The sequence below is a fragment of the Nomascus leucogenys genome, chromosome 12 (assembly GCF_006542625.1).
Source record: "Nomascus leucogenys isolate Asia chromosome 12, Asia_NLE_v1, whole genome shotgun sequence".
Lineage (NCBI taxonomy): Eukaryota > Metazoa > Chordata > Mammalia > Primates > Hylobatidae > Nomascus > Nomascus leucogenys.
In genome coordinates, this window is record NC_044392.1 from 49088905 (window position 1) to 49114839 (window position 25935).

The 25935-nt window shown below is 43.3% G+C and overlaps 1 protein-coding gene and 1 pseudogene across 1 annotated transcript; both read left to right on the forward strand.

Annotated features, from left to right (window-relative positions):
- The first annotated feature begins 2384 nt into the window (after positions 1-2384).
- Positions 2385-3048, forward strand: LOC105740563 (annotated as a pseudogene).
- An 8968-nt stretch (positions 3049-12016) lies between these two features.
- Positions 12017-19601, forward strand: TCHH (trichohyalin). The gene is made up of 3 exons (XM_030824503.1): positions 12017-12062; positions 13342-13508; positions 14371-19601. The coding sequence occupies exons 2-3, from the start codon at positions 13371-13373 to the stop codon at positions 19447-19449; spliced, it is 5217 nt and encodes a 1738-aa protein (XP_030680363.1). The 5' UTR covers positions 12017-12062; positions 13342-13370; the 3' UTR covers positions 19450-19601.
- The last annotated feature ends 6334 nt before the right edge of the window (positions 19602-25935 follow it).

Below are 25935 nucleotides of genomic sequence, written 5' to 3' on the forward strand. Positions count from 1 at the left end.
TCCGTTCAGAAGACATCTAATTTATTTTCTGGGTTTGCCTACAAATTCATATCTAAATAGTTTATGCAGTAAGGAAGATATTTCACCTGTGCTTCCTATGAGAATTTTGGAGACAGCATTTTCTCCTGTTCTATGAACAGAACGAAGCCCAGGAAGGAGCCACAGAAACAAGGAAGTGGACTGCATGCTGCCTGTCTGAAAGAGGCATGCTCAGTTGCATTTTCTCAGGGGTGTTCTACAGAATGTCACTATCAGAAGATAGGTCGGGGATGGGGAGGGGAGAGACAGTCGGTGGTCTACGAGTTTCAGAAATGCTTTATCTATAGCCCCCCTTTGGAAACCCTATACACCCACATACACCCTATACATGCATAATAAACAAATAAATAAATAAATAAATAAATAAATAAGTTGTTTTAATTTGCTTAATCCCGAGTTCCCAAATTTAGTTAAAACTAGAGCCTGAGGTACCTGAATACCTAGGAAGATCCCACGAAACTGGTGTCTTCACTAGAAACCTATGAAGTATAAGATGTTATTATGATACCACCTCCAAGCAAAAGAGAGTTACCTTGAGCTCCTCCAAATGGCCTCTAATGAGTATTATCAGAACCACCCATCACCTGTGCCCTTCTCTAAATGCCTGGAACTTGGAATCACTTGTTCAGGACCAATTCTTTCTTTTGGAAAGTAGAGGAAAAGAGGGTATGTAAAAAAGGGAGAACCAAGAAGAGAGAGAGGAATGACAGAACTCTTCTACTTTTGATTCATCGAATTCTTGACAGCAAAAGCAAAATTCACACTGGAAGACAAAACACAAATTTCAAACCACAAAATCTACTACCTTCCATATCTGTAAGGTACCATTTCATTAGCTATAAATCTCCATGGCTCCTATATCAACTAATTGATCGACCTAAAGGAGCAGACTTCATCTGTCCAATCCAGCAAGTTAGAACCAAAGCTCAGCCACTGGGTGACCTCTGACAGGCAACTTAACCTCAGAGTGGCCCCATTTCCACACCTGAAAGCAGAGGAAGTAGCCCTTCTGTCAGACTGGGCTGGATAGGGAACAACTAATAAAAAAAGGATCGTAAAACCCTTTGAAATACAATCAGTGTCCTGTAAAAACTTAATAATTATAATTAAGCTGTAGCTAGAAGTCTGCGAGGTCCATACATGACAGTCAGCAGTCATCGTGCTGGTATCTGATAAGAGGACACCCTCTGCTCTGGTGCCATCAGCTGCACAAACTGGTCTTGGCTGTGTCTGATTTCTTCACACAAAGTTGTCAGAGGAAAAATATTGCTGCAGTCAAGTTGTCTTGATCTAATCATCACCATGTTTCATTAGAGATAAAATCCTGCCAGCCTCCTAAAGATCATGAACCTTTGTTCCCTGTAGCTGGGGAGACTTCCTTTATGAAACGAGCACCTGCTGCAGAAGCCACCCCACTGCAGAGCATAGGTTTGTTCTAACCACATCAGAAGGGGCAAAAGCACTCACCAAACTACAGTGGGGGCGGTAAAGACAACATCTTCTAACTGGTACTTTCCATAGCAAATTATCATCTCCATGCAGGTAACAATGAATTAAAGTAGTAGTATTGAATAATGGTAGAGTGTGGGTTTTAGAGGCTGACAGATCTGGATTCAAATTCCAGCTCTGCCACTTGCCAACTTAATTGACCTTAGATAAGTTACTTAGCATCACAAAGAGTCAGTTTCTCCATCTACAAAATGAGACTATTCATGCTTACTATACAGGATTGGTGTAAGAATTAAATAACAAAGACAATAGTTACTTTTGTTTCTGGCTTATAGTGATTGATGATGATAATGATGATCACAACAAAAAATAGAGTCCCCATCACCATGTCTCATAGGTCAAAACTTCCCTCACTGAACTGGAGATGAAGGGCAGACGTATATTTGGCCATATTTGAGTTCTCAGAACCTGAACCAATGCCCATTAAATTTAATTAGACTGAATTGATCATATAATGCTCAGTGCAGAAGATCAGGATGAAATATGTCAGATGCTTGGATTAGAAGGTGAGGTCTCCCTCCCAGCTAACACAGTGAAACCCCATCTCTACTAAAAATACAAAAAGTTAGCCTAGCATGGTGGCACACACCTGTAGTCCCAGCTACTCAGGAGGCTGAGGCAGGAGAATCGCTTGAACCTGGGAGGTGGAGGTTGCAGTGAGCCAAGATCATACCACTGCACTCCAGCCTGGGTGACAGAGCAAGACTCTGTCTCAAAAAAAAAAAAAAAAAAAAGGAAAGAAAGAAAGACGAGGTCTCTTTGCTCCTCACTCCCACACTCCCACCCAGGTGGAGAAGGCAGCACCATGGGAGCACCCCCACCCCCAACTGCAGCCCATCACCCACCTCATCTTTGACATGGATGGCCTTCTTCTGGATACTGAATGGCTATATTCAGTGCTGTTCCAAGAAATACGTGATTGTTACGAAAAGAAATACAGCTGGGATGTAAAGTCCCTGGTAATGGGTAAGTAGGCATTAGAGGCCACACATATTATAATAGACATCTTGCAGCTCCTGATGTCCAAGGAGGAGCTGGTGGAATAAAGCCAAACGAAGTTAAAGGAAGTGTTCCCTACAGCTGTGCTCATGCCAGGGGCTGAGAATCTCATCCTCCACCGGCAGAAACACAGCATTCCCTTTGCCATGGCCACCAGCTCAGGGTCTGCCTCATTGGAGATGAAGGTGAGCCAACACAAGGAGTTCTTCAGCTTGTTTTCTCACATTATGCTGGGAGATCACCCTGAAGTACAGCACAGCAAGCCAGACCCCAACATCCTCTTAGCTTGGGCCAAGAGGTTCTCTCCCTGTCCTCCTAGGGAGAAGTGCCTTGTTTGAAGGTGCTCTCAATGAGGTGGAGGCAACCCTGGCAACCGGGATGCAGGTGGTCTTCGTTCTAGACAGAAACTTGAGCTGAGACTTGAGGAGAAAAGCCACCCCAGTGCTGAATTCCCTGCAGGACTTCCAGCCTGAGCTGTTTGGTTTGTTCCCCTATGAGTGAGAGGGAGAGCCACCCCCAGCCCACTCTCATGGTCCACACTGCTGGGGGAAAGGGAAAGGAAATCAACAACTCCCAAATCCCACACTGCACAGTAATTTTAGCCTCCTAAGGTTTGCCTTTCCATCCTGTGTTGGCTTGCCCCACTCTAAAGTGTTGATGAAATGTCGCTTGACAGTTTAGAGAAACTTAGTAGAGACGAAAACAAAGCCCAGAACAAAAATTGAACTTGAATTACCATCTCAAAAACGAAGCTGATGGAGTATGTGATAAAGTGAATGTACATGCATATATATATACATATACATATATATAGATACATATATATATATCTCAGTATGTTCATATGCATATAGGCATTACATGTATATGTAGGTAGATATATGCATGTCTGTATATGTAAGATGTATACTTTTCTAAGACAAAATGGAACATGATTTCTCTTTTGTTCTAGTTTCTCTGAAACCCCAGCTGGAAAAATGTAGACTATGTATGCATATAAGTATATGCTTCATGTGTACATATGTATGTATTACACATATATTTATACCAATCATCTGCATCACTCTCCTCAGTGTTGATGTCAACATGCAATGGCAACTGACAAAGTGAGATGGTAGTTCTGGCTGGTCTGCAATATGAGTGGGAAAGCCATGTTTTTGGTGAGCACTAAGAGATAATTCTCCTTATTAGTTAACATTAAAATTCTTTTTGTGACCTCAGAATATCTCTGGATTTTCACTCATCGACTGACTCTGAGCTACATCATCTATAATTTGCTATTAGTGTGAACACAACTGTAGCATTTTTCTTGTATCTACATCATTATCCACATTGGAGAATGTTTTCTACCTCATAATAACCATTTGCCTCATTTAAGAACACTGATTGCCTACACTTTTTGTATAGAAATAGAATTTGATTTCAGAATGTATACTTAGTGAGACTGAGCGCCCAGGAACACTTTTGGAATCATTGATCAGACATTGCACTTCTGTGATTATTCACTTTTATAGATTTACTCAGTCTTTAGAATTTGTCTATGATTTGTCAGAGAAAAATGGTGATAGCCATGGAAATGGGGAGTGAAGAAGTGCTGCTCAGTTGTGGCTCAGCCATTCCCCATGGCCTCTGCCCTTTGACATCCTTGAGCTACTCTTCAGCTCTGGAAGTTGTGGACAAACCATAGGAATGCTTGTGTGTGTCTGGTGGAGTGACTGCGGATGACAGGCCCTGGCTATTGATTGATTGTGCATCAATTTAGCAAACTCACTTTCTCATTCCTTTTTTTTTTTTCTGAGATGGAGTCTCGCTCTGTCACCCACGCTGGAGTGCAGTGGCATGATCTCGGCTCACTGCAACCTCCGTCTCCCGGGTTCAAGCAATTCTCCTGCCTCAGCCTCCCAAGTAGCTGGGACTACAGGCATGCGCTACCACACCTGGCTAATTTTTGTTTTTTTAGTAGAGATGGGGTTTCACCATCTTGGCCAGGCTAATCTCGAACTGCTGACCTCAAGTAATCCACCCGCCTGGGTCTCCCAGAGTGCTGAGATTACAGGCATGAGCAACTGTGCCCAGCCCATTTCCTCATTCCTGATGGCCTGTATACATGTCTGCACTTTGAATTCTCCTTCAAACCAGTTGTAATGTCTTATTGTTTCCCTCACAAATTGAATTAGTTTAATAACATTTTTTAACACATGTTAAAAAAAAAAAGAAGAAGAAGAAAAGATCAGTTCTCTTTCATAAGCCATTGAATACATGTGGGCAAAACCAGTTCACTTACCCTCTCCTAGGCTGATGCCCCAGGCAGTTTCCTCACTGAGGCAAATTCTGCTTATTCAAATCCTTATTTGAATAATAGTAGCAGAGGAAGTTCAGGCTGGCTCAGATGATACTCTTGGAATTGCTTTTAAGATACAGATACGAAACCAGTCCCATGGCAAAAATCATTTCTCCAACCTCTATTTTTAATCTCTAAAAAACCACACTGATCAGGCCAGTGTAGGAAGAAGTAGGATATTAATTTTAATATTAATGACTGCTCTTGCCTTCCTCATCCTCACTCCCACCTGTTTTGTCCCAACAATCTAGCCAATCATTCAGTACTTTCAGAAAGACTTTTAAAAATAAAATTGTACCCTCTCTCCATCTTATGGCTTATTGCTACTTCTCTCAAGTGTTCCTTTTCTACTCCATCTCTTCTTCCCAATCCCGCTATCAAAAACTGACTTCTTCTAAACTCTTACAGGGCTACTTTCTAGTCATGGCATTTGCATATAGTCTTGTATATGACAAATAAATGCAATTCATTCGTTCTTTCAATTAACAATTATTTCCTGAGGGCCTGCTCTCTATCACTGGGAACACAACAGCAAACAAAACAGAAGTGGAACCTGCTTTCATGGAACCTACAACTTACTGTATTCAATTCCTTTCTTCCTGAATGGATGGATGGTTGAAATCAACCTTCTCTTCTGCAAGGCCAACCCTTGAAAGGATCAAGGCGACATGGCCCTTTGCCAAAGAGTGATAAAGTCTCCACTATAGTCTGACGGTTCAACTATCTTTTTCTCAAACTATCTTTTTCTCAAAATATGCTTTGCCCATTCCTACTCCCCATCTTTCCTCACACTGCCTGGAATGCCTCCGTTTCACTTGGCCTGCCTGAAATCCAGTCACCCTATCCAGAACAACTCCCATCTCCTCCCTGAAGCCTTCTTACACCACTTTACCCAGCAGTAGTCTCTTTCTCCTTGTAGAGCACTTGTGGATTATAACTGAATGTCACAACTATATCATACCTTCTGAATGCCTTGAACAGGTCTTTTCCAATGCTCTATACTCTTTCTCCTTCCATTTATCAGGTTCTTAATGAAAGTTTTTGATTAGCTAATTAGCAAGGCAGTGTGAACATTCATGGAACAGATGAGGATAAATTATTTAGATTGATGAAATCAGTATCTAGGGCTTGTATTCAGAGACTTTCCAAGAGTTTTGAGCCTTGTAAAACACAACAAAAGAGACTTTAAAGACTAATTTTGAAATGTTGGCCCTGAAAGTATGGATTACATTTATATTAGAATAACTGAATTTTGACTCATGAGAAGTTGTAATTATTCCCCATTTGTCATATCTATAGGATGTGGTTCACTTCAAAGATCAAATTTGTGCTGCCAAAAGCATTTGTTTTTTATAATTTAGGAAATACTCTCAAAAAGCTGGTTGTAGATGGGCTATTAGTGGTTCACCCTCTGCCCAGAGCTAACAGTGAGCCCACTGAGAGCCCAGAGCCAGGCTGGGCTTAGTCAGACACCCAGAGAAGCAGCACCCACAGCACTCTTCATCTGCAGATAAGGAAGAGCCTCAGAAAAAATCTGTAAAGTTCTAATCATACATCTGACAAAATAGCCAAAAGACTAACACTTATTGTACAACCATTTTAGTGACTGTTAAGGTTTTTTAAGGGTCATTTAACTTTATCACACTTAAAAAATTTTATTAAAAATGTATTAAGTGCCGAGTATCCTGCCAGGTATAATATAAGCTGAGTAAATAAAATACATTATCGTCTTCTCTTTATTTCATCTCCTTCTCTTGGAATCAAACTTTTATTTTAAATGATTCTATGTATTTAATTTGCAATAGGTAACATTCACATGGTTTAAATATTAAAAAGTATAAGAAAGTATACAGTAAAAAGGCACTTCCCCACCCCTCTTCCTATAGGTAACCACTGTTGTTAGGTTTGTTTGTTTTCCTAATTCTTACAAAATATTATAGCATGTACAAGAAAATACCAATATGCAGTCTTATTTTTGGAATTAAACCTTTCTTACCATAACATATCCCACTTCAAATCATCGGGAGGTAGGGTGGAGTGCCCCCTGCTACCATAAACAATGCCTACAGTAGAACAGAGGGCTCAGTAAATGCTTATGAACAAAGAGAGACTCACTGAGAGAAGAACCAAGAAGGACACAGCCTATTTTCTGCTTCTTTACCAATACTACTATGAACTCAATCAGATCCTCACTTGAGGGAAAGGGACACAGACCTTGACTAGTTCCGCTTGAGGTCTCTTCATCCCTATCCTATTTCCCTACCTGAGATTAAATGGTTTTGAGAGTGGGATGGGAAAAGAGAAATTTAAAAAGAGAAGAGAAGAGGAAATAAGGAAAGGAAATAAACTGAAAGAAAGATGCTGAGGGAGAAGGGGAAGGCAGAGCTCCAGAGAAGCATGCACCACTCTGAGAGGAAGGATCAGAAGGAGGGAGACCAAAACACTCAACACTGCCATCCACCCTACTGCCTTGTTCCACTGCCATCCTTACTTCAGGGACAGAGTAGGATTCATGGTGCTGAAACACCCAAGATTAGGACTGAATAATTATATCATGACATGAAGCAGTTATAGGATGTCTGGGCCTGAAGAAAACATTTCAAGCTAGACTGGCACATGCCTGCCTATGCTCTTTTCCACATTTGGGAGGCCATGGCCTTTATTCCCACACCCAAAGTATGTATTATGTGTGAAGCCTCAGTTCCAACCTTTTTATGGTATGCCTTTTTGTCAGAAGCAAAATCTCCTCAAAAACATTTTTTTTCAGTTCTTCACACAAATCCTCTTATCCCAAAGAGTAACTTACAATTCTATTAGAACCACATCTAAGTCCAAGAAAAATCTGGAATGTCACACAGCACCTCTACATTTGAGGAGCTATGGCCCTTCTTTTACACTGCAGTTGAAAACCTCTTTATAACAGACACCATAAAGCCTCTATGGCCCAGTGAAAGATACCTGCTTCCTTAATTCACAGTATTAGACGAATGACAAAAATTCATTTGTACCATTTAGTGTGTCTCCGTGAAACTGAGGAGCTGCTGGTTAGGATAAAGATATTGTTATTGAACAGAGAATACAAATCACTTGAAATCTATAACCAGCTTAACAACAAAGACAGCCAGAAGTCCTCTGCTACTCTGGGTGAGAGCAGGACCAGGCAAATAGTAGAAATGTCCTCCCTGGCACCCATGCCCAGTCACCCTGCATGGCATGACGTAAGATGAAGGCATCTGCTGACTCTCAGAGGTATAATTACCACCAGGGTGGGGGTGTAATTAAAGTAAGGGTAATTTACCTTAAAGAAGATAAAAATTAAGGATTATTAATGATCATAATAATTAGCTCTTTTATATCTAAGAATCACAAAATGCTTTACAAGCTGCAATTATCACAGCTCCCCTCTGAGGAAGGGATTCATATCTTACAGTTCCTCATTTAACAGTGGGATGAAGCAATGGGCATCAGGGAAGGCAGAGGGAGGTGGAGTACTGCCTCCTCTGTCATCTGTCCTGTAAGTGGTGAAACTAGAAAGAGGCCCCAGAAGGGCTGACTCTTATTAAGGTGAGTACCTTCATCCCCAAGCCATCATGCAAACAGATAGTCCATCCCAGAAAAAGTGATTCATCTCATTCTGGCCTGTTGGCCATTTAAACTGCCACAATGCAATAAAATTACATCTCAGCAAGCATTTTTTAAAACATCTAGTAGAAATAAAAGATACAGCACTACCTTCAAGGAACTTAAAACCTAATTGAGAAGACAAAACAAGCACCCATTAAACTAGAGAAGAATATGAAAATTACACATTAACTAGTACTAGATTGTATGATGCTGACTATGTATGCTGTGAGGGAAAAATTTTAATTGAAAGATCATTGCGTGTAAAGGTCAAAGAAGGTTTTGGAGAGGAGATGGAACTTCTCTGGGGCCTAAAAGAAATTATATTAGGTTTTAGACTGACAGAGGTGAGGTCCAGGAGGTAGGTCAATGAATAAAAATAAACGATAGGAAAACTTGAAAGATTTAACACATAATTTTTTTAAGAAGTCTTTGATGGGGAGGTGTTTGAAGTACCTTACATTTTTTCAAAGCCATGTAGAATCACCCTACTTTGAACATTTTCCCATCGTAGTTCATGCTGGGTTCTGGAGAAGTCCGTTAGGCTAAAGATGACAATAGAACCTTCTCTGCTTTATCTAAATTTGCATTCTGGAAGTTATCCAGTTGAGCTGAGTCAGGGCCTGGGCCAGGTAAATGCCACAGGATGTCAAATCTATTCTCTTCTTTTCCAGGGTTCTAACAGGAAAGAATAGGAAGTGAGCCCTTGAATGAGATAAAGACCAGGAAAATCCAATACTCTTGGTCCTTTATGTGTTTGTTTGTTAATCCAACAAAGCCCCACCCCTAAAGATTTCAAAAGTGACAAGCCTTCATATTGATATAATATTAAAGCATCTAAGTGATATAAATTTTATTTTCTTTTTTCAATTCCTCTGTAATAAAGAACTCAAGTCTCAACGTCAAGTGCCAGGATAATACTATAGCTATGCTCTGGACTGATAAAGAAGGGCATTCTTGCAGAAATGGAGCGGGGGCACCCAGGTCATTCCTGGGCCAGTCAGTAGTATTCTCTGACCTTTCAGTGTCTCAGTCTCCAGTCTTAAAAAAGAGTGATATTGGAGCTTTTTGTATGGAGATCTTTCAGATTATAACAATATTTTTATTTTTTAATGGTCTATAGTAAAGGAACACTACTACATTACAAGAATTCCCAGTTGGTCTTAACTAAAAATAGACTGAACCAATTTGTTAGGATTTGATATAATTTTCTATATTCTTTAGCATTTACCAACATTTTGAAAAACTAGAAAGCCATGGAAACTATTTCCCTGTCCAAACCTTATGTCACGGACTCCTTTTAAAATGATATTCTCAAATAATGACAGTGTGTAAAATAAAAGAATATTATGTAGCAATGAAGCTACTTCACTAGGAGAATTTCAAACTTGATCTTGGATTTAGCATATGAATCTATTTTACAACCTTTCTGATGATGGACCAAGAGCAGGAAGGCCAATTCTCTTAGGTTTATTTTCCTTTATGCTGAACTGACTTTAAATAAAAGTAGGTAGGAGAACCATCACTGAATTTAAGATCTAGCTTCATTCAGAGAGAAGAAAGGGTTTTTCTGTTATAATAAATGCAACTTGGGGTATTTTTTCAAGGCTGTTCAAAAGCATGGGGATGGGGAGAATTGCCATTCCAACTATAATTTTTGAATGGTTAATGCTACCTTTCCCTTTATTTTCATGGAACCTAAAAATTTCCAGTTCCCTTTTGGGTTTATTCACTATAGGAAAGTAATGGAGTCATGCAAATGCATCCCATCACCTGAGCTGAGGTTTCCCAATAGATCACACACACGAGGATTCAAACAAAAGCAGATATAAGACAGTCCTTGCCCAGGTTATTCCTTGAAGAACACTCATACAAAAGGCTATTGCCCTCTGTGAGAGAGTGAGCTTCCATGATCACATGATTGCAGTGTGGTCAGTGCTTATGATGGTCCTATCTTAGAATCCAAAGAGTAAGAGAGCTGCATAAAACCCTAAAAAGAAGGGGAAAAAATGAGAAGTCTTCACCCTTCACCAAGGAATTGCCACATCAAGTTTGCTAATTGAGCCCAAGAAATAGTGACAGTTCTGACAATCCTAGGAAAACCACTAAATCGTAGACTTCAGTGTTGAAGTCCTTAAGAGGCAGAAATTAGCCTTGCTTATAATTGTCTTCCCATTCCCTGTCACTTCTACCTTCCTCTGTACCCCACATCTGGGATGGCAGCAAGTGAGGGGGCAAATAGAGTTCAACTGCATTATCATTTGGACCAATCTGCACATAAAGAAATAGCCATCAAGATTTAGATTCCAAATGTTTGCTCATGCCATTGAAGGACCCTTCAGTTGCCTCAAAATTTAGAAAACCAATACTTGCCTCTGTTGGACAAAGGAGGAGACAAAAGTGCAGAGAAGCCATTGAATCGTTTAATAGTCTTCATAAATTATGAACCAAAGTTTCATATAGTCTGAAATGTAAGGAAGGAAGTCACTGACAACCACGAATAAAATCCAATTCCTTACAATAAAACAGCACTGAAGTTTGCAAATGATCAACCAGATTGAGAAAGCCCTGATGGATATAATGGGCTAGAATAACCAATTACCTCAATGTACTTCCAGGAGAAGCAGACTCAAGTGTTTAGGTGTCATAACCATTAGTAACTTAGGCTGAGCAGGATGATTATATCTACAATAATGCATTACACCAGCTCTTTTCCCCCAGGGGCATCAATATGCTAATGAGAAAACTAATGAACAAACTTCATTTAGGTTTAATGTCTCCAAGAATGAAATTTCACAGATTTCAAGTTTTCTTATGAACGGTTTAATAAAAATATATTTCTAAGGTACCCTTCCAAACTTTACTGAGGAGGCAGTCCCCAATCTGTAGGAAAACCATCATAAGACCCGGGAGACAAATGTAAAAATTTTTCCCACCTGCATTTTTAGAAAAGAAACTAACCAATTCTTTACATCTCTCTCATTGCCCTAGAATTGAAGCAACTGCTTCTGGCAGGGCTTATGAGCAGCTTACCATGGACTGTCACATCCCATGGAGAAATCAATTGGTTTTCATCACTTTATTTCAAAGTTTCTGCTTAATCCCAAACTAGAGATTGTATCTTTTATAAAGCAAATGGCTTAGAGTTTACTCCTTTGTAATGAAGTAATAATCAATTAAGATTGTGAACATTTAATACCTTTGTTTTATTATTTAATTTAGTTTTAACAATTAAAGAAAATTGGAGATTCTGCCAAATATTCTACCGTACCATCTTAGGTGGGGCCAGTACCCTGTCAGGAGGCAAGGTCTGTGAACCTCGTGCCAAATAGCTACGTGAGCAAATAGTGAGATAAACAAGCCATTTGTGGAGACAGAGGTGGAGCTGGGCTTGGTTAGGAATGAATCAGGCCATCCCACAGAGTGGGTGTCTCCTTCCCAAGTTGCTTTCCAGGGCACAATTAAAACCTCTATAAAAGGCCCAGCTCCCAGTTACCCAGTACACTTGCCTGTGGTGTCAGCGAGCATTCGACTTCTTCCTCTGGTGAAGTAGGTAAGTCCCATTCTGTGGGATAGTGGTCTTCTTTATGATTCTCCATTTTTATGGCTATTTCAGTTGTTGGGATATGGGGGGAGGTTCTATGTGCCAGAAGGTATCAGTATTTTGCAGGGATAAATAAACTTTCACTAACTCTATCCCATCTTCTTATGGTTGGAGCCATCACTTGAACTGAAGCGTGACCCTTCTCCCTGGGCTCTGAACTCTATACTTTTGCACATCAAGGATGATCATGTGTGGCTCTGACAGGGTTCATCTTCCTAAAAACTGCTATCTCAAAAGTTTGCCAGCCCTCTGTTCTCTTTTACGTTGGTTCTACCTAATATGGGCCATCTTCATACAGTCACAGCATTTAAGGTATTGGAGTTGAGAAGTACATAAAGAAGTTAGCTAGATGAACCACTACACTTATCCCACCAGCAAAGCCATTCCATGTATTCTTATAACATTGATCTACTGCTGGCTAATGTTTTATAAAAGGCCAAGATTCCAGTGATGCATTTGGGTTTAACAAAACCAATATCATTCACAGTTTTCTGGATTCAGTTTGGTTTAGAAAGGACCTCTCAGAAGCTTTCAATACTTCGATATTCGAATAGCTGTACTATATCTGAGTTGAGGCAGGTAATGTACAGTCTCTGTTTTCTGCATGTGTGTATCTGAATGTTACAATGCCATCTTTTGACTAGGAAGAAGTACTATTTAATCTTCGAATTGCTGACTTACAAATTACATTCTGTAAGAGTTCCTAAATCCTTTATGGACTGTAATGTTGAGGAATCATTTATATTCCCTTTGCATTGTTCTATTTTCACCAACTGTTTTGCTGACACGGCCTCTATCCACTTTAAGATACTCTCAAGTTTTCCTTCACCTTTTGGCTTTTACCTGTCCTCTTTGCTCAACTTTAAAGGAAGATGTGTAGAAATATATAAAATTTTAATTTCTGCACTCCTCTCTTTATTTTCTACTCTGAAATACGGTAGAGAGCTGGAAGAAAGAGAGAAGAAAAGGACATAGATAATCCACATTGGGTGGACAATCAAAAGCTGACAACAGGATAGTCTGAAGATGATTCCCTGGCTTGGAATTTCTCAGGATCGCTCTTTCTCTTTCTGATACAATATTCAAGGTTTAAAATGCTCTGAAAGTCCAGGTTGAAAATACTGCTATAAATCCAAATTATTTAGGGATCTGCCTGAAATAGTGTGAATGAAGCCTTCCCAAGAGCAGAAAGGGGATTTTGATTCTGGATCTTATTTTATTGTTCTAGGTTTACTTGAACTTGAAGGAAAGAAAAAAATGTCTCCACTTCTAAGAAGCATCTGTGACATCACTGAAATTTTCAATCAATATGTCTCACATGATTGTGATGGAGCAGCATTAACTAAAAAAGACCTGAAGAACGTCCTTGAAAGGGAATTTGGAGCTGTGCTTCGGGTAAGAACTAACAAGAAAATGAGATCTACTGACTTGAGGCTATGAGATTTATTCTCAGAGGAGACAAGAGCAAGGAATGGTGGCTTTATATTCATTTTACACCACAACAGGTCTACACTACATCCCCCATTCATTTCTGAGTCAAAAGGTACTTACTTGACATTGTAGTCTGAATAATAAAGTATTTCATGTACTTGATGGCATGGCCATGTGAACGAGCTCTTCATGGGACATTACCACAAAAGTTGTCAAATCAAACTAGACTTGGAGGAACTTAAATTTGTTTCCAAATTTCAAAACTGAGATCAGCCTGATCTCTATTAAAATGGTGCTACCCGTAAATGTTTTGTTCTGTTTTCTAATATGGAATAGAAACCAAATCAAGAATACTGGCTGCTTCAGACAGAAATGGCTACTGCAAATCTTCATAAATTTCTATTGTATCTCTCTCAAGGATGAGTTCATTCTTTCTCAATTAAAGAGAACTTGTGTTATTCTTTCTTGATGTTGAGTAGCTTTGTTAATTTTACACACAAGTTAACAATGCTGTTTTGAATCTTCACCTCAAGCTCTGCCTCTAAGGTGCGCAGGCTTACCTGCTATTCTACTTTGTGTCTCTTCCTGCATCCTTCAGTTTGATCAGCACTAAATTACGAGATGCAAAAATTTCAAACGAATATATGCTTTAAAGTGAGGGTTCACATTTTACATGGGGACAAGACTTGATACACACTGGACATTTTTGTAATTGCTCTGAATGTCTCTTGAATATCAGCATAGCATAAAATATATCATGTGTGAATACAATTTTACCACCTGTAAATAGTGCATTGTGAAATTTTTGTTTTCACCATTTTTATAGAGACCACATGACCCCAAGACGGTAGATCTGATCCTGGAACTTCTGGATCGTGACTGTAATGGGCGTGTCGATTTCAACGAATTCCTCCTATTTATTTTCAAAGTGGCTCAAGCTTGTTACTATGCTCTTGGCCAGGCCACGGGACTGGATGAGGAGAAGCGAGCCCAGTGTGACGGAAAGGAGAGCCTGTTACAAGATCGCAGGCAAGAAGAAGACCAAAGGAGATTCGAGCCCCGGGACAGACAACTGGAAGAAGAACCTGGGCAACGACGCAGGCAGAAGAGGCAGGAACAGGAGAGGGAGCTCGCCGAGGCAGAGGACCAAAGTGAGAAACAACAGCGACTTGAGCAGCGCGACAGGCAGCGCCGCGACAAGGAGCTGTGGCTGCAAAGGCGAGAACGGCAAGAACAGGAAGAGCGCCGTGCGGAGGAAGAGCAGCTGCAGAGGTGCAAGGGTCACGAAACTGAGAAGTTTCCAGACGAAGAGCAACAGCGAAGGCGGGAGCTGCAGGAGCTGAGGAGGGAGCGCCACGAGAAGCAGCAGCAAAGGCGAGAGCGGCAAGAAAGAGTGCTCCAGGAGGAAGAAGAGAAAGAGTGGAGGAAGCGCGAGAGAGTGCTCCGGCAGGAAGAGGAGCCGCAGCGGCAAAGAGAGCTCCAGGAGGAAGAAGAGCAGCTACAGAAGCTGGAGCGGCAAGAGCTGAAGAGGGAGCGACAGGAGGAAGAGCAGCAGCAGCAAAGGCTGAGGCGCGAGCAGCAACTAAGTCGCGAGCAGAAGAGGCGCGAGCAGCAGGAGGAGAGGCGCGAGCAGCAGGAGGAGAAGCGCGAGCAGCAGCTCAGGAGCGAGCAGTTGGAGAAGAGGCGCGAGCAGCAGCTGAGGCGCGAGCAGGAGGAGGAGAGGCACAAGCAGGAGAGGCGCGCGCGGCTGAAGCGCGAGCAGGAGGAGAGGCGCGATTGGCTGAATCGCGAGGAGGAGGAGAGGCGCGAGCAGCAACTAAGGCGGGAGCAGGAGGAGAGGCGCGAGCAGCGGCTGAAGCGCCAGGAGGAGGAAGAGAGGCTCGAGCAGCGGTTGAGGCGCGAGCAACTAAGACGCGAGCAGGAGGAGAGGCGTGAGCAGGAGGAAGAGAGGCGTGAGCAGCTGCTGAAGCGCGAGGAGGAGGAGCGGCTCCAGCAGGAGGAGAGCCGCGAGCAGCGGCTGAAGCGCGAGGAGGAGAGGCGCGAGCAGCGGCTGAAGCGCGAGCAGGAAGACAGGCTCGAGCAGCGACTGAAGCGCGAGCAGGAAGAGAGGCTCCAGCAGCGACTGAAGCGCGAGGAGGAGGAGAGACTCGAGCAGGAGGAGAGGCGCGAGCTGCGGCTGAAGCGCGAGGAGCGGGAGGAAGAGAGGCGCCAGCAGCTGCTGAAGCGCGAGGAGCAGGAGGAGAGGCGCGAGCAGCAAGAAAGGCGCGAGCAGCGGCTGAAGCGCGAGGAGGAGGAAGAGAGGCTCGAGCAGCGGCTGAAGCTCGAGCATGAGGAAGAGAGGCGCGAGCAAGAGCTGGCTGAGGAGAAGCAGGAACAGGCCCGGGAGCGGATTAAGAGCCGCACCCCGAAGTGGCAGTGGCAGCTAGAAAGCGAGGCCGACGCACGGCAAAGCAAAGTCTACTCGAGGCCCCGCAAGCAGGAAGGGCAGAGGCGCTGCCAAGAGCAGGAGGAGAAGAGGCGGCACCGGGAGCGTGAGCTGCAATGGCAGGAGGAGGAACGGGCTCACCCGCAGCAGCAGGAAGAGGAGCAGCGCCGGGATTTCACATGGCAGTGGCAGGCGGAGGAAGAGAGCGAGAGGGGCCGTCAGAGGCTGTCCGCCAGGCCCCCATTGCGCGAGCAGCGGGAGAGGCAGCTGAGGGCCGAGGAGCGCGAGCAGCGGGAACAACGGTTTCTCCAGGAGGAGGAGGAGAAGGAGCAGCGGCGCCGCCAGCGACGCGAGAAGGAGAAAGAGCTGCAGTTCCTGGAGGAAGAGGAGCAGCTCCAGCGGCGGGAGCATGCCCAACAGCTCCTGGAGGAGGAGGACGGCCTCCAGGAGGATCAGGAGAGGAGGCGAAGCCAGGAGCAGCGCCGCGACCAAAAATGGAGGTGGCAACTAGAAGAAGAAAGGAAGAGACGCCGCCACACGCTGTACGCCAAGCCAGCCCTACGAGAGCAGCTGAGGAAGGAACAGCAGCTGCTGCAGGAGGAGGAGCTGCAGAGAGAGGAGCGCGAGAAGAGAAGGCGCCAGGAGCAGGAGAAACAATACCCCGAGGAAGAGCAGCTGCAGCAGGAGGAAGAGCAGCTGCTGAGAGAGGAACGGGAGAAAAGAAGACGCCAGGAGCGGGAAAGGCAGTATCGGGAGGATGAGGAGCTGCAGCAGGAGGAAGAGCAGCTGCTGGGAGAGGAACGGGAGAAGAGAAGGCGCCAGGAGCTGGAGAGGCAATATCAGAAGGAAGAGGAGCTTCAGCAGGAGGAAGAGCAGCTGCTGAGAGAGGAACGGGAGAAGAGAAGGCGCCAGGAGCGGGAGAGGCAATATCGGGAGGAAGAAAAGCTGCAGCAGGAGGAAGAGCAGCTGCTGAGAGAGGAACGGGAGAAGAGAAGGCGCCAGGAGCTGGAGAGGCAATATCAGGAGGAAGAGGAGCTGCAGCAGGAGGAAGAGCAGCTGCTGAGAGAGGAACGGGAGAAGAGAAGGCGCCAGGAGCTGGAGAGGCAATATCGGGAGGAAGAGGAGCTTCAGCAGGAGGAAGAGCAGCTGCTGAGAGAGGAACGGGAGAAGAGAAGGCTCCCGGAGCTGGAGAGGCGATACCGCGAGGAAGAGGAGCTGCAGCAGGAGGAAGAGCAGCTGCTGAGAGAGGAACAGGAGAAAAGAAGGCGCCAGGAGCGGGAGAGGCAGTATCAGGAGGAGGAAGAGCTTCAGCGCCAGGAGAGGAAGCGGCGATACCGGGATGAGGATCAGCGCAGTGATCTGAAATGGCAGTGGGAACCAGAAAAAGAAAATGCAGTTCGTGATAACAAGGTTTACTGCAAACGTAGAGAGAATGAACAGTTCCGGCAGTTGGAAGATTCCCAGGTGCGCCACAGACAATCCCAGCAAGATCTGCAGCACCTGCTAGATGAACAGCAAGAGCGAGATCGTGAGCAAGAGAGGAGGCGCTGGCAGCAGCGCGACAGGCATTTCCCAGAGGAAGAACAGCTGGAGCGAGAAGAGCAAAAGGAAGCCAAAAGGCGCGACAGGAAGTCCCAAGAGGAAAAGCAGTTGCTGAGAGAGGAAAGAGAAGAGAAGAGACCCCGTCAAGAGACAGACAGAAAATTCCGCGAGGAGGAACAGCTGCTCCAGGAAAGGGAGGAACAGCAGCTGCGCCGCCAAGAGCGTGACAGAAAATTCCGCGAAGAGGAACTGCGCCGTCAGCAACAAGAGAGAAAATTCCTCGAGGAGGAACAGCGGCTGCGCCGCCAGGAACGGGAGAGAAAATTCCTTAAGAAGGAACAGGAGCTGCGCCGCCCGGAGCGCGAGCAACAGCTGCGTCAGGACCCCGACAGAAAATTCCGCGAGGAGGAACAGCTGCGCCAGGAGAGAGAGGAACAGCAGCTGAGCCAAGAGCTTGACAGAAAATTTCCTGAAGAGGAACAGCAGGTGCGCCGCCAGGAACGAGAGAGAAAATTCCTGGAGGAAGAACAGCAGCTGCGCCGCCAGGAGCGCCAACAACAGCTGCGACAGGAGCGCGACAGAAAATTCCGCGAAGAGGAACAGCTGCTCCAGGAAAGGGAAGAACAGCAGCTGCACCGCCAAGAGCGTGACAGAAAATTCCTGAAGGAGGAACAGCAGCTGCGCCGCCAAGAGCGTGACAGAAAATTCCGCGAAGAGGAACTGCGCCGCCAGCAACAGGAGAGAAAATTCCGTGAGGAGGAACAGCAGCTGCGCCGCCAGGAGCGCGAGCAACAGCTGCGTCAGGACCGCCACAGAAAATTCCGCGAGGAGGAACAGCTGCTCCAGGAGAAGGAGGAACAGCAGCTGAGCCGCCAAGAGCGTGACAGAAAATTCCATGAAGAGGAACAGCAGGTGCGCCGCCAGGAACGAGAGAGAAAATTCCTGGAGGAAGAACAGCAGCCGCGCCGCCAGGAGCGCCAACAACAGCTGCGCCGAGAGCGCGACAGAAAATTCCGCGAAGAGGAACAGCTGCTCCAGGAAAGGGAGGAACAGAAGCTGCACCGCCAAGAGCGTGACAGAAAATTCCTAGAGGAGGAACAGCAGCTGCGCCGCCAGGAGCGCGAACAGCAACTCCGCCATGACCGCGACAGAAAATTCCACGAAGAGGAACAGCTGCTCCAGGAAAGGGAAGAACAGCAGCTGCACCGCCAAGAGCGTGCCAGAAAATTCCGCGAAGAGGAACAGCAGCTGCGCCGCCAGGAACTGGAGAGAAAATTCCGTGAGGAGGAACAGCTGCTCCAAGAAACGGAGGAAGAGCAGCTGCGCCGCCAAGAACGCGACAGAAAATTCCTAGAGGAAGAGCAGCTTCGTCAGGAAAGGGAAGAACAGCAGCTGCGCCGCCAGGAGCGCGACAGAAAACTCCACGAGGAGGAACAGCTCCGCCAGGAGAGGGAGGAACAGCAGCTGCGCAGCCAAGAGCGTGACAGAAAATTCCGCGAGGAGGAACAGCTCCGCCAGGAGAGGGAAGAACAGCAGCTGCGCCGCCAACAGCGTGACAGAAAGTATCGCTGGGAAGAAGAGCAGCTCCAGCTTGAAGAACAAGAAGAGCAGAGGCTGCGGCAGGAGCGAGACCGGCAGTACTGGGCGAAGGAGCAGTTTGCCACGCAGGAGAAGAGTCGTCGTCAGGAACAAGAACTATGGCAAAAAGAAGAGCAGAAACGTCGCCAGGAACGGGAAAGGAAATTACGGGAAGAACACATCCGCCGCCAGCAGGAGGAGGAACAGAGGCGCCGCCAAGTCGGGGAGACACAATCCCAAGAAGGGAAGGGCCATGGGCGGCTTCTAGAGCCCGGCACTCATCAGTTTGCCAGCGTCCCAGTGCGCTCCAGCCCTCTCTATGAGTACATCCAAGAGCAGAGATCTCAATACCGCCCTTAAGAGATGTTGCCAATATCCTGACACCTGCCAAAGCTTCGAGCACGGGAAAATGAGAAACACTGGGTACCAAGTGATAACCGAGATGTTTCTGGTTGTGGGAAAACTCTCTGATATTAGAATGTCTTTTCTTCCAAAATCTTAAACTACGCTCATTTTATGTACTTTGTACTCCTGCTTTTTATTCTTCCTCAAGTAGTTCTTTACTGCAAGATGTCTTTCTTTTGCTCTTTGATGCAGATGTGGTGTGCATTAAAAAAATATAAAAATCATTTAATTTGTTTAAGAAATTTTGTTTGAGGAACATGTTCATTTATTGCTTTGAGAAATAACAAGAATAATAGGATGATTTCAGATTCTAAACAACGGGTTCGTTTGTTTAATGACTGACCCATCTTGTGGAAAGTGCAGATACTTTTAATGTTCAAGTTGCTATTTCTTCTTGAACCTAAATTGATCATTGCCTCCAAACAGCATTTCATCTTTTGTGGCATGATTAGCACAAATTCCAGGTAACTAAATTTTTATAACCCTTGAATAGTGCAGGGGGAGTGACCTCTGCATAAAAACTTGCTGTGAAATCAGCCCATTACTGGAAGAAATATCTGTTAAGAATAGGTTTAGCTTTGAAGATTTAGAATTCAAATTAGATTTTTTTTACACTCAACTCCACTTAAACACATAATCTTATGAAGAAATAATGAGGTGTTTCTCAAACAATTTCAGAGTTCAAATTTTAAAACTATGTCTGTTGTAGTCTATAGTGTTCATTCTACTTCCCCAAGTTTTCATGAGTTTGAGAATATTACGAACATTTGTTAATTTTAGCATATTAGAAGGAAGCTGCTCAGAATCCCATAAACATCTGTCTTACTCTAGGGCCAATAAGAGATCACATAGAGCATGTTGAGGGTGTAAAAGGGAAAAATGTGTGAACATAGGGGCAAATATCTAGAGGCCCTTTGAGAAGACCCATTTGCCCACAATCATTTGAGGCCTATTGATAATACCTTAGATATATTCTTGTTGAAATAATTGGACTGTGAAAAATTAATAATAAAAGTTTGGCAAGTAACTACTTTTGTCTGTTTTAACTCTGCATCAATCATAACTCAAGATCTCATGGTCTGGAAACTAACACAAGTTCCCAATCACATAAGGGCATTTTGTTACTTATCTATGTCCAAATATGAAAAAAGAGGGGAGTGAATTCTTTGTTTCCCGCCCCCCACCCTTTTTTTTTTTTTTTTTTTTTTTTTTTTTTTTTTTTTTTTTTTTTTTTTTTTTGCAGTTAGGCTGAACTCTATTTCCATCCCCACACTGAGATTCTCTTCCAGAGTGTTTTTGTTCTTGACCCCACAGCTTTCTATGCCATTTCTTGCAGCAACTCACTGGTCATGACAAATACTGGTGCTCCCAATATTTGTTAATATTTCCTTTAGAGAATGCAGCAACTTCTTAGTCTCTGATGTCTGATGAGCCAATGATAGAAAATGGCCTGAAACTTCAGATCAGCACTATAAAAACTGTAGATGTCCTGTTAATTTAAGCAACATAATCCATGAGGTGACTGAGTCAGAAGGTACTTAATAGTAATCAGGCTGAAGTATCAAATTATTATCTTGTTAGATAATAATTTACTACAGTTTACTAACTAGAAATAAGCCCAAGAAGGCCCTGATCAAAACAATATCATTTCTAAGATCATGATGAGAAGATGCCCTAAAGTTATAGTCACTCAACATTTTGATCAGTGGTGGAGACAAGCTAAGCTTATAGCTCCTGAGTATCATTCTGATAGAGTAAGATGGCATTTTCTTCAAGAAGCACAGCCTCTCTCTTTCTCTCACTTTAACAAATGGCAGATGCCCACCAAAGACATAACCTGGGAATCCCCTGACATTGTCTTGGAATTTCATCTCTTTCAAATGATTTCTAACTGCAAACTATTTTTCCCCTAAAGTATACTCTTTTTCTTACTTAAAGACCTTCAAAGAAATTCTGGAAGAGCTTCACTGACTTTCTTCAGGACCCTCTATGGGTACTCATTCAAGAGCCTCCTTATAAATGCCCAGCCTCAGGATACCACTGAAATATACACTTCATCAGCTAAGCTACAGTTTAACAATGATAATTATGGTAAAAATAAGCAAAGCCCTGGGGACTTGTAGCACCTTACAAGAAGGTAAAGCCAATTTCCAAAGAAGAAAGTATTGTTTCATCACAGTTATAATAACATGTAGTTTAAAAAAAAATGTGTCAGCCAGCCCATGCCCTCTAGCTGTTATTTTAGCATGCTGGCAGGAGAACATGCAGGCCAAGCCTCCTGCTCCACCTGAATAATGCACATGCATGTGCAGAACCTGGAGGCTGTTGGGCAATTGCCTACTTAATTATAAACTGGGAACTCTATTAGCATCACTTAGGCTGCTGCTGGGGAATGCGATCAAGAGTTTAATATGCAGTGATAGAAAAGCTGGTCTCTCTGTGTTGTTGTGACCTCCCCACCCCCACAGAGCTTCATGTGTTGAAGTCTTAACCCTCAGTACCTCAGAATGTAATCATATTCGAAGATATGCTATTTATAGAGGTAATTAATTAAAATGAGGTTGTTAGTTTGGGCCCTAATCCAATATGACTGATGTCCTTATAAGAAGATGAAATTTGGACACAAACATGGACAGAGAGAAGATGATGTTAAGATACAGGGAGAAGATAGCCATCGACAAGCTAAGGATATAATCCTAGAACAGATCCTTCCCTCATGGCCCTCTGAAAAAACCAGCTCAGGCAACACCTTGATCTTGGACTTCTAGATCCCAGAATTGTGAGAAAATAAATTTCTGTTGTTCAAGCCACCTAGTCTATGGTACCTTGCTATGACAGCCCTAGCAAACTAATATAATATGTATCAGCAAAATGGCATTATGTTGCTAGGTAAGCTTATCTGTATCATGATGATCATTATCCTTTGACATTGTGCAAGCAGGTTCTGGTTGCTCAAATATAAATCATTTTCCCATTAAATCTGCCATAATTTATATGGTAGAGTAGAAAGAATGCTACAAGGAATCAAAAGCCTTGGGTTTATCCATTTATTCACTCAATAAGTATTTATTGAGCTCCTGCTATGTGCCAGGCATTGTTCCAGGCAATATACATACAGTGGCTTGTTTCTTCACTTTACTATCTGTATGTCCTTGTCCAAGCCACTCAAGGTTTCTGGGCCTTCATTATTTTGTATTTAAAACTATGAGGCTGGAATAGCTATCACCGAGGTTATTCTCAGGACTGAAAATAAAATTATTTTAATACCAACATTCAGCTTGTTCAATAGAAACTCTCAAAGAAACTCAAATAATGCCTAACATCAACTTCTACCTTTAGCTAACACACACAAAAAAAAAGAAAAAAGAAATGACTGATGAAAGTGATTATCAGAGCCTAGTTCTGGCTTCAAAGATCTTCCCTTTCTGCCCAATCACCTCTGAACTTCCCTCCATTTGTCTCCCAAACCCCTTCCCAGAGCTCCCTCCTATCATCCCACGTTTATTCACTGAGGGAAAATACCCTAAACCTACCCCATTTTCTTTGACCCTGGTACTACCAAAGATCATTGTCCCTCTATTTATGAACTTGACATATACATTTAATTATTCTCTTTCTTTTCTGAAGAGAAAACTAAACTGAGTTCTAGAATTGGGTCCCACTCAAACTAAAATTCAGTAGTCAGTATTTAAGTACTGTAAGTACCCATCTCTTCTCCATCTTCTGCACTAATTGCACATTGCTAATATTTGCATTAAGTCACGGTAATTATAAGTTTTTTCAGCAAGTATACTCTGTCAAATATTGTAATCTATGCAATATGTAATAAGCACTTTTCCCTTGTTAGTAAAGAGCTGATAGTCACATGTAATAATCTGAAACTACCCAAAAGATAGATTTTTGAGCAGGTTATCATTTTCCAAACCCTTAAAACATCCATGACAAGAATTCAAATAACAAAAGATTTTAAAAATCTGATTTGTCACCACTCTTCTTTTAAAACAAATTGTGTGGCAATTTCTGCAAGACAAAATCCAAGATTTTCAGTTTGGAATTTAAGGCCCTCCACTATTTAGTGTCAATCCACCTTTTAAACCCTGGCTCCCATGATAATTTCTGCAGCCAAGCATGTGTTCAAACCAGACTAGTCTATTTGTTGTCATTATGATGCCTTATGATTGTCTTTACTTCAAAGACATATTGGCATACTTTTATCTATTTGGAGTGCTTCTCTCCTTCCTGGCTATCTGGACAATTTCTATGCAGTTTATAAGACCTAGGCTGAGTCCCACCTCCTCCCTAAAATCTTTCCCTAATCACCCTGACACACAATGATCTCTTCATTGAGATTCTAAGACAAACATCTATTATCTTCACTACTCATTAATTGGTTACAATATTTTGCCTTAGTTGGCTTTATACTTTTTTTTATTTCAATAAGTTTTTGGGGAACAGTTGGTGTTACTAGATGGAGTTTTGCTCTTGTTGCCCAGGCTGGAGTGCAACGGCATGATCTGCGTTCACTGCAACCTCCGCCTCCCAGGTTCAAGCGATTCTCCTGTCTCAGCCTCTCGAGTAACTGAGATTACAGGCGCCCACCACGCCCAGCTAATTTTTGTATTTTTAGTAGAAATGAGGTTTCATCATATTGATCAGGCTGGTCTCAAACTCCTGACCTCAGGTGACCCGCCCGCCTCGGCCTCCCAATGTGCTGGGATTACAGGCATAAGCCACCACGCCCAGCTGAAGTTTTCCTAACTTCATGCTAAAATATGACTCAAGGACTCATGAGAATTAGATGCACAATGCAGACACTCAATAGATACATAGTAAATGAGTGAACTAATATATCCTTTATAGCTCTTTTCTGTTGAGGGCCTCTATTGCTTATCTGTGAAATATGCAGCCCTCCCTTCTGAATATTGAATCCCTAAGTCCTTTCTTGTATCTTGAAAATTCCTCAACCTTGGGCATTACTGAGGCATTATTTCTTCTCCATCTATTTTAAGTTCTACCTGGGAATTACAGTGAGCGCTGGTCTTAGCATCTGTCAGTGCCCCTTAGTGGGATGAGAATGCAGACGTAGGTGGAGGGAAAGATGAGTTGTTGTCCCATGTATTGTTGGGGTGTGGGTGCAGTGAGAAACAACTGAGATTTTAACTCCAGGTTGTGGCTGGTTTTCTCATGCACTTGAGTTCAAATGCAATTCATTACTATGAGGATTATTTTCCTTATGAAAGCCTCTTTTTCTGGTATATATATATGTCAATTTTATTCCTCCTATTAACATTACTTTGACCCTATTTCTTATGAAATAATAACCTTGGTCTTATGCTAAGAGTACACTTGCCTCCCTTTTTCCCTGGCGCACCTTACAAAATGTCTTCACATTTGCTTTTTTTTTTTTTTTTTTTTTTTAACAGGGTCTCGCTTTGTCACCCAGGCTGGAGTGCAGTGGCATGATCTCGGCTCACTGCAACCTCCGCCTCCCGGGTTCAACAGAATCTTGTGCCTCAGCTTCCCGAGTAACTGGGATTACACCTGGCTAATTTTTGTATTTTTAGTAGAGACAGATTTTGCCATGTTAGCCAGGCTGGTCTCGAACTCCTGGCCTCAAGTGATATGCCCACCTTGGCCTCCCAAAGTGTTGGGATTACAGGCATGAGCCACTGCACCCGGCCACATTAGCTTTAGTATGTGGACCATGACCAAGTCAATCCCCAGGTTTCGTCCCTGACCATATATAAAGAGGAGATGAGTAGAAGTAGGCTAGTGAGATGAATTTCACACCATCTTGCTACGAACGCAATGGTCAGAGAAGCTCAGAGTTAATAACAACAGAAATATCTAACTCAGTTTAGCAGGGTCAACAAAGGCTTCCCTAAGGTAACTGGTGTTAAAGCTGAAACCTGAGGATAGGGAGGAAGTTACCCTGGTGAACAGGAAAAGAAAGAGTGAAATTAAGTCTGGAGGCAAGAGAAAGCACATTGGGTTCAAGGAAGTCAGCATTAAATCTGACCAGAACCTAGAATACCAAGAGATAGATGGAAAACGTGAAGTTAGCAAGGTTTATGAGGGCCTTGCAAACCATATTAAGTTTATCTTGAGGGCAACAAAAAATCATTGTCATTTTAAACAGTGAAGTGATTAACCAGATTGACAGTTTATGAGGATCACTCAGGCTGCAGTGTGGAGAATGGGTTGGAGAGGGTCACAACGGAAACAAGGAAAACATTAGGAGGCAATTACAGTAGTTCCATAAGAGACAATGATGGCCCAGCTAGGATAATGGGGGTGGGGAAAGAGAGCAATGAATACATTCGAGAATTAAAATCAGTAGGAGTTGGTAATATATTGAAGGGATGATGGAGAGGAGATAAAAGATGATATTAGATTTACAGTTGGGGAAACTGAGCAGATAGTGGTGTCATTACTGAGATG

Excerpts from the sequence above, each read along its gene's own strand:
- TCHH (XM_030824503.1), top strand. The coding sequence starts at position 13,371 with ATGTCTCCACTTCTAAGAAGCATCTGTGACATCACTGAAATTTTCAAT. Across the intron at positions 13,509-14,370 it reads AATTTGGAGCTGTGCTTCGG|AGACCACATGACCCCAAGAC; the intron begins GTAAGAACTAAC and ends CCATTTTTATAG.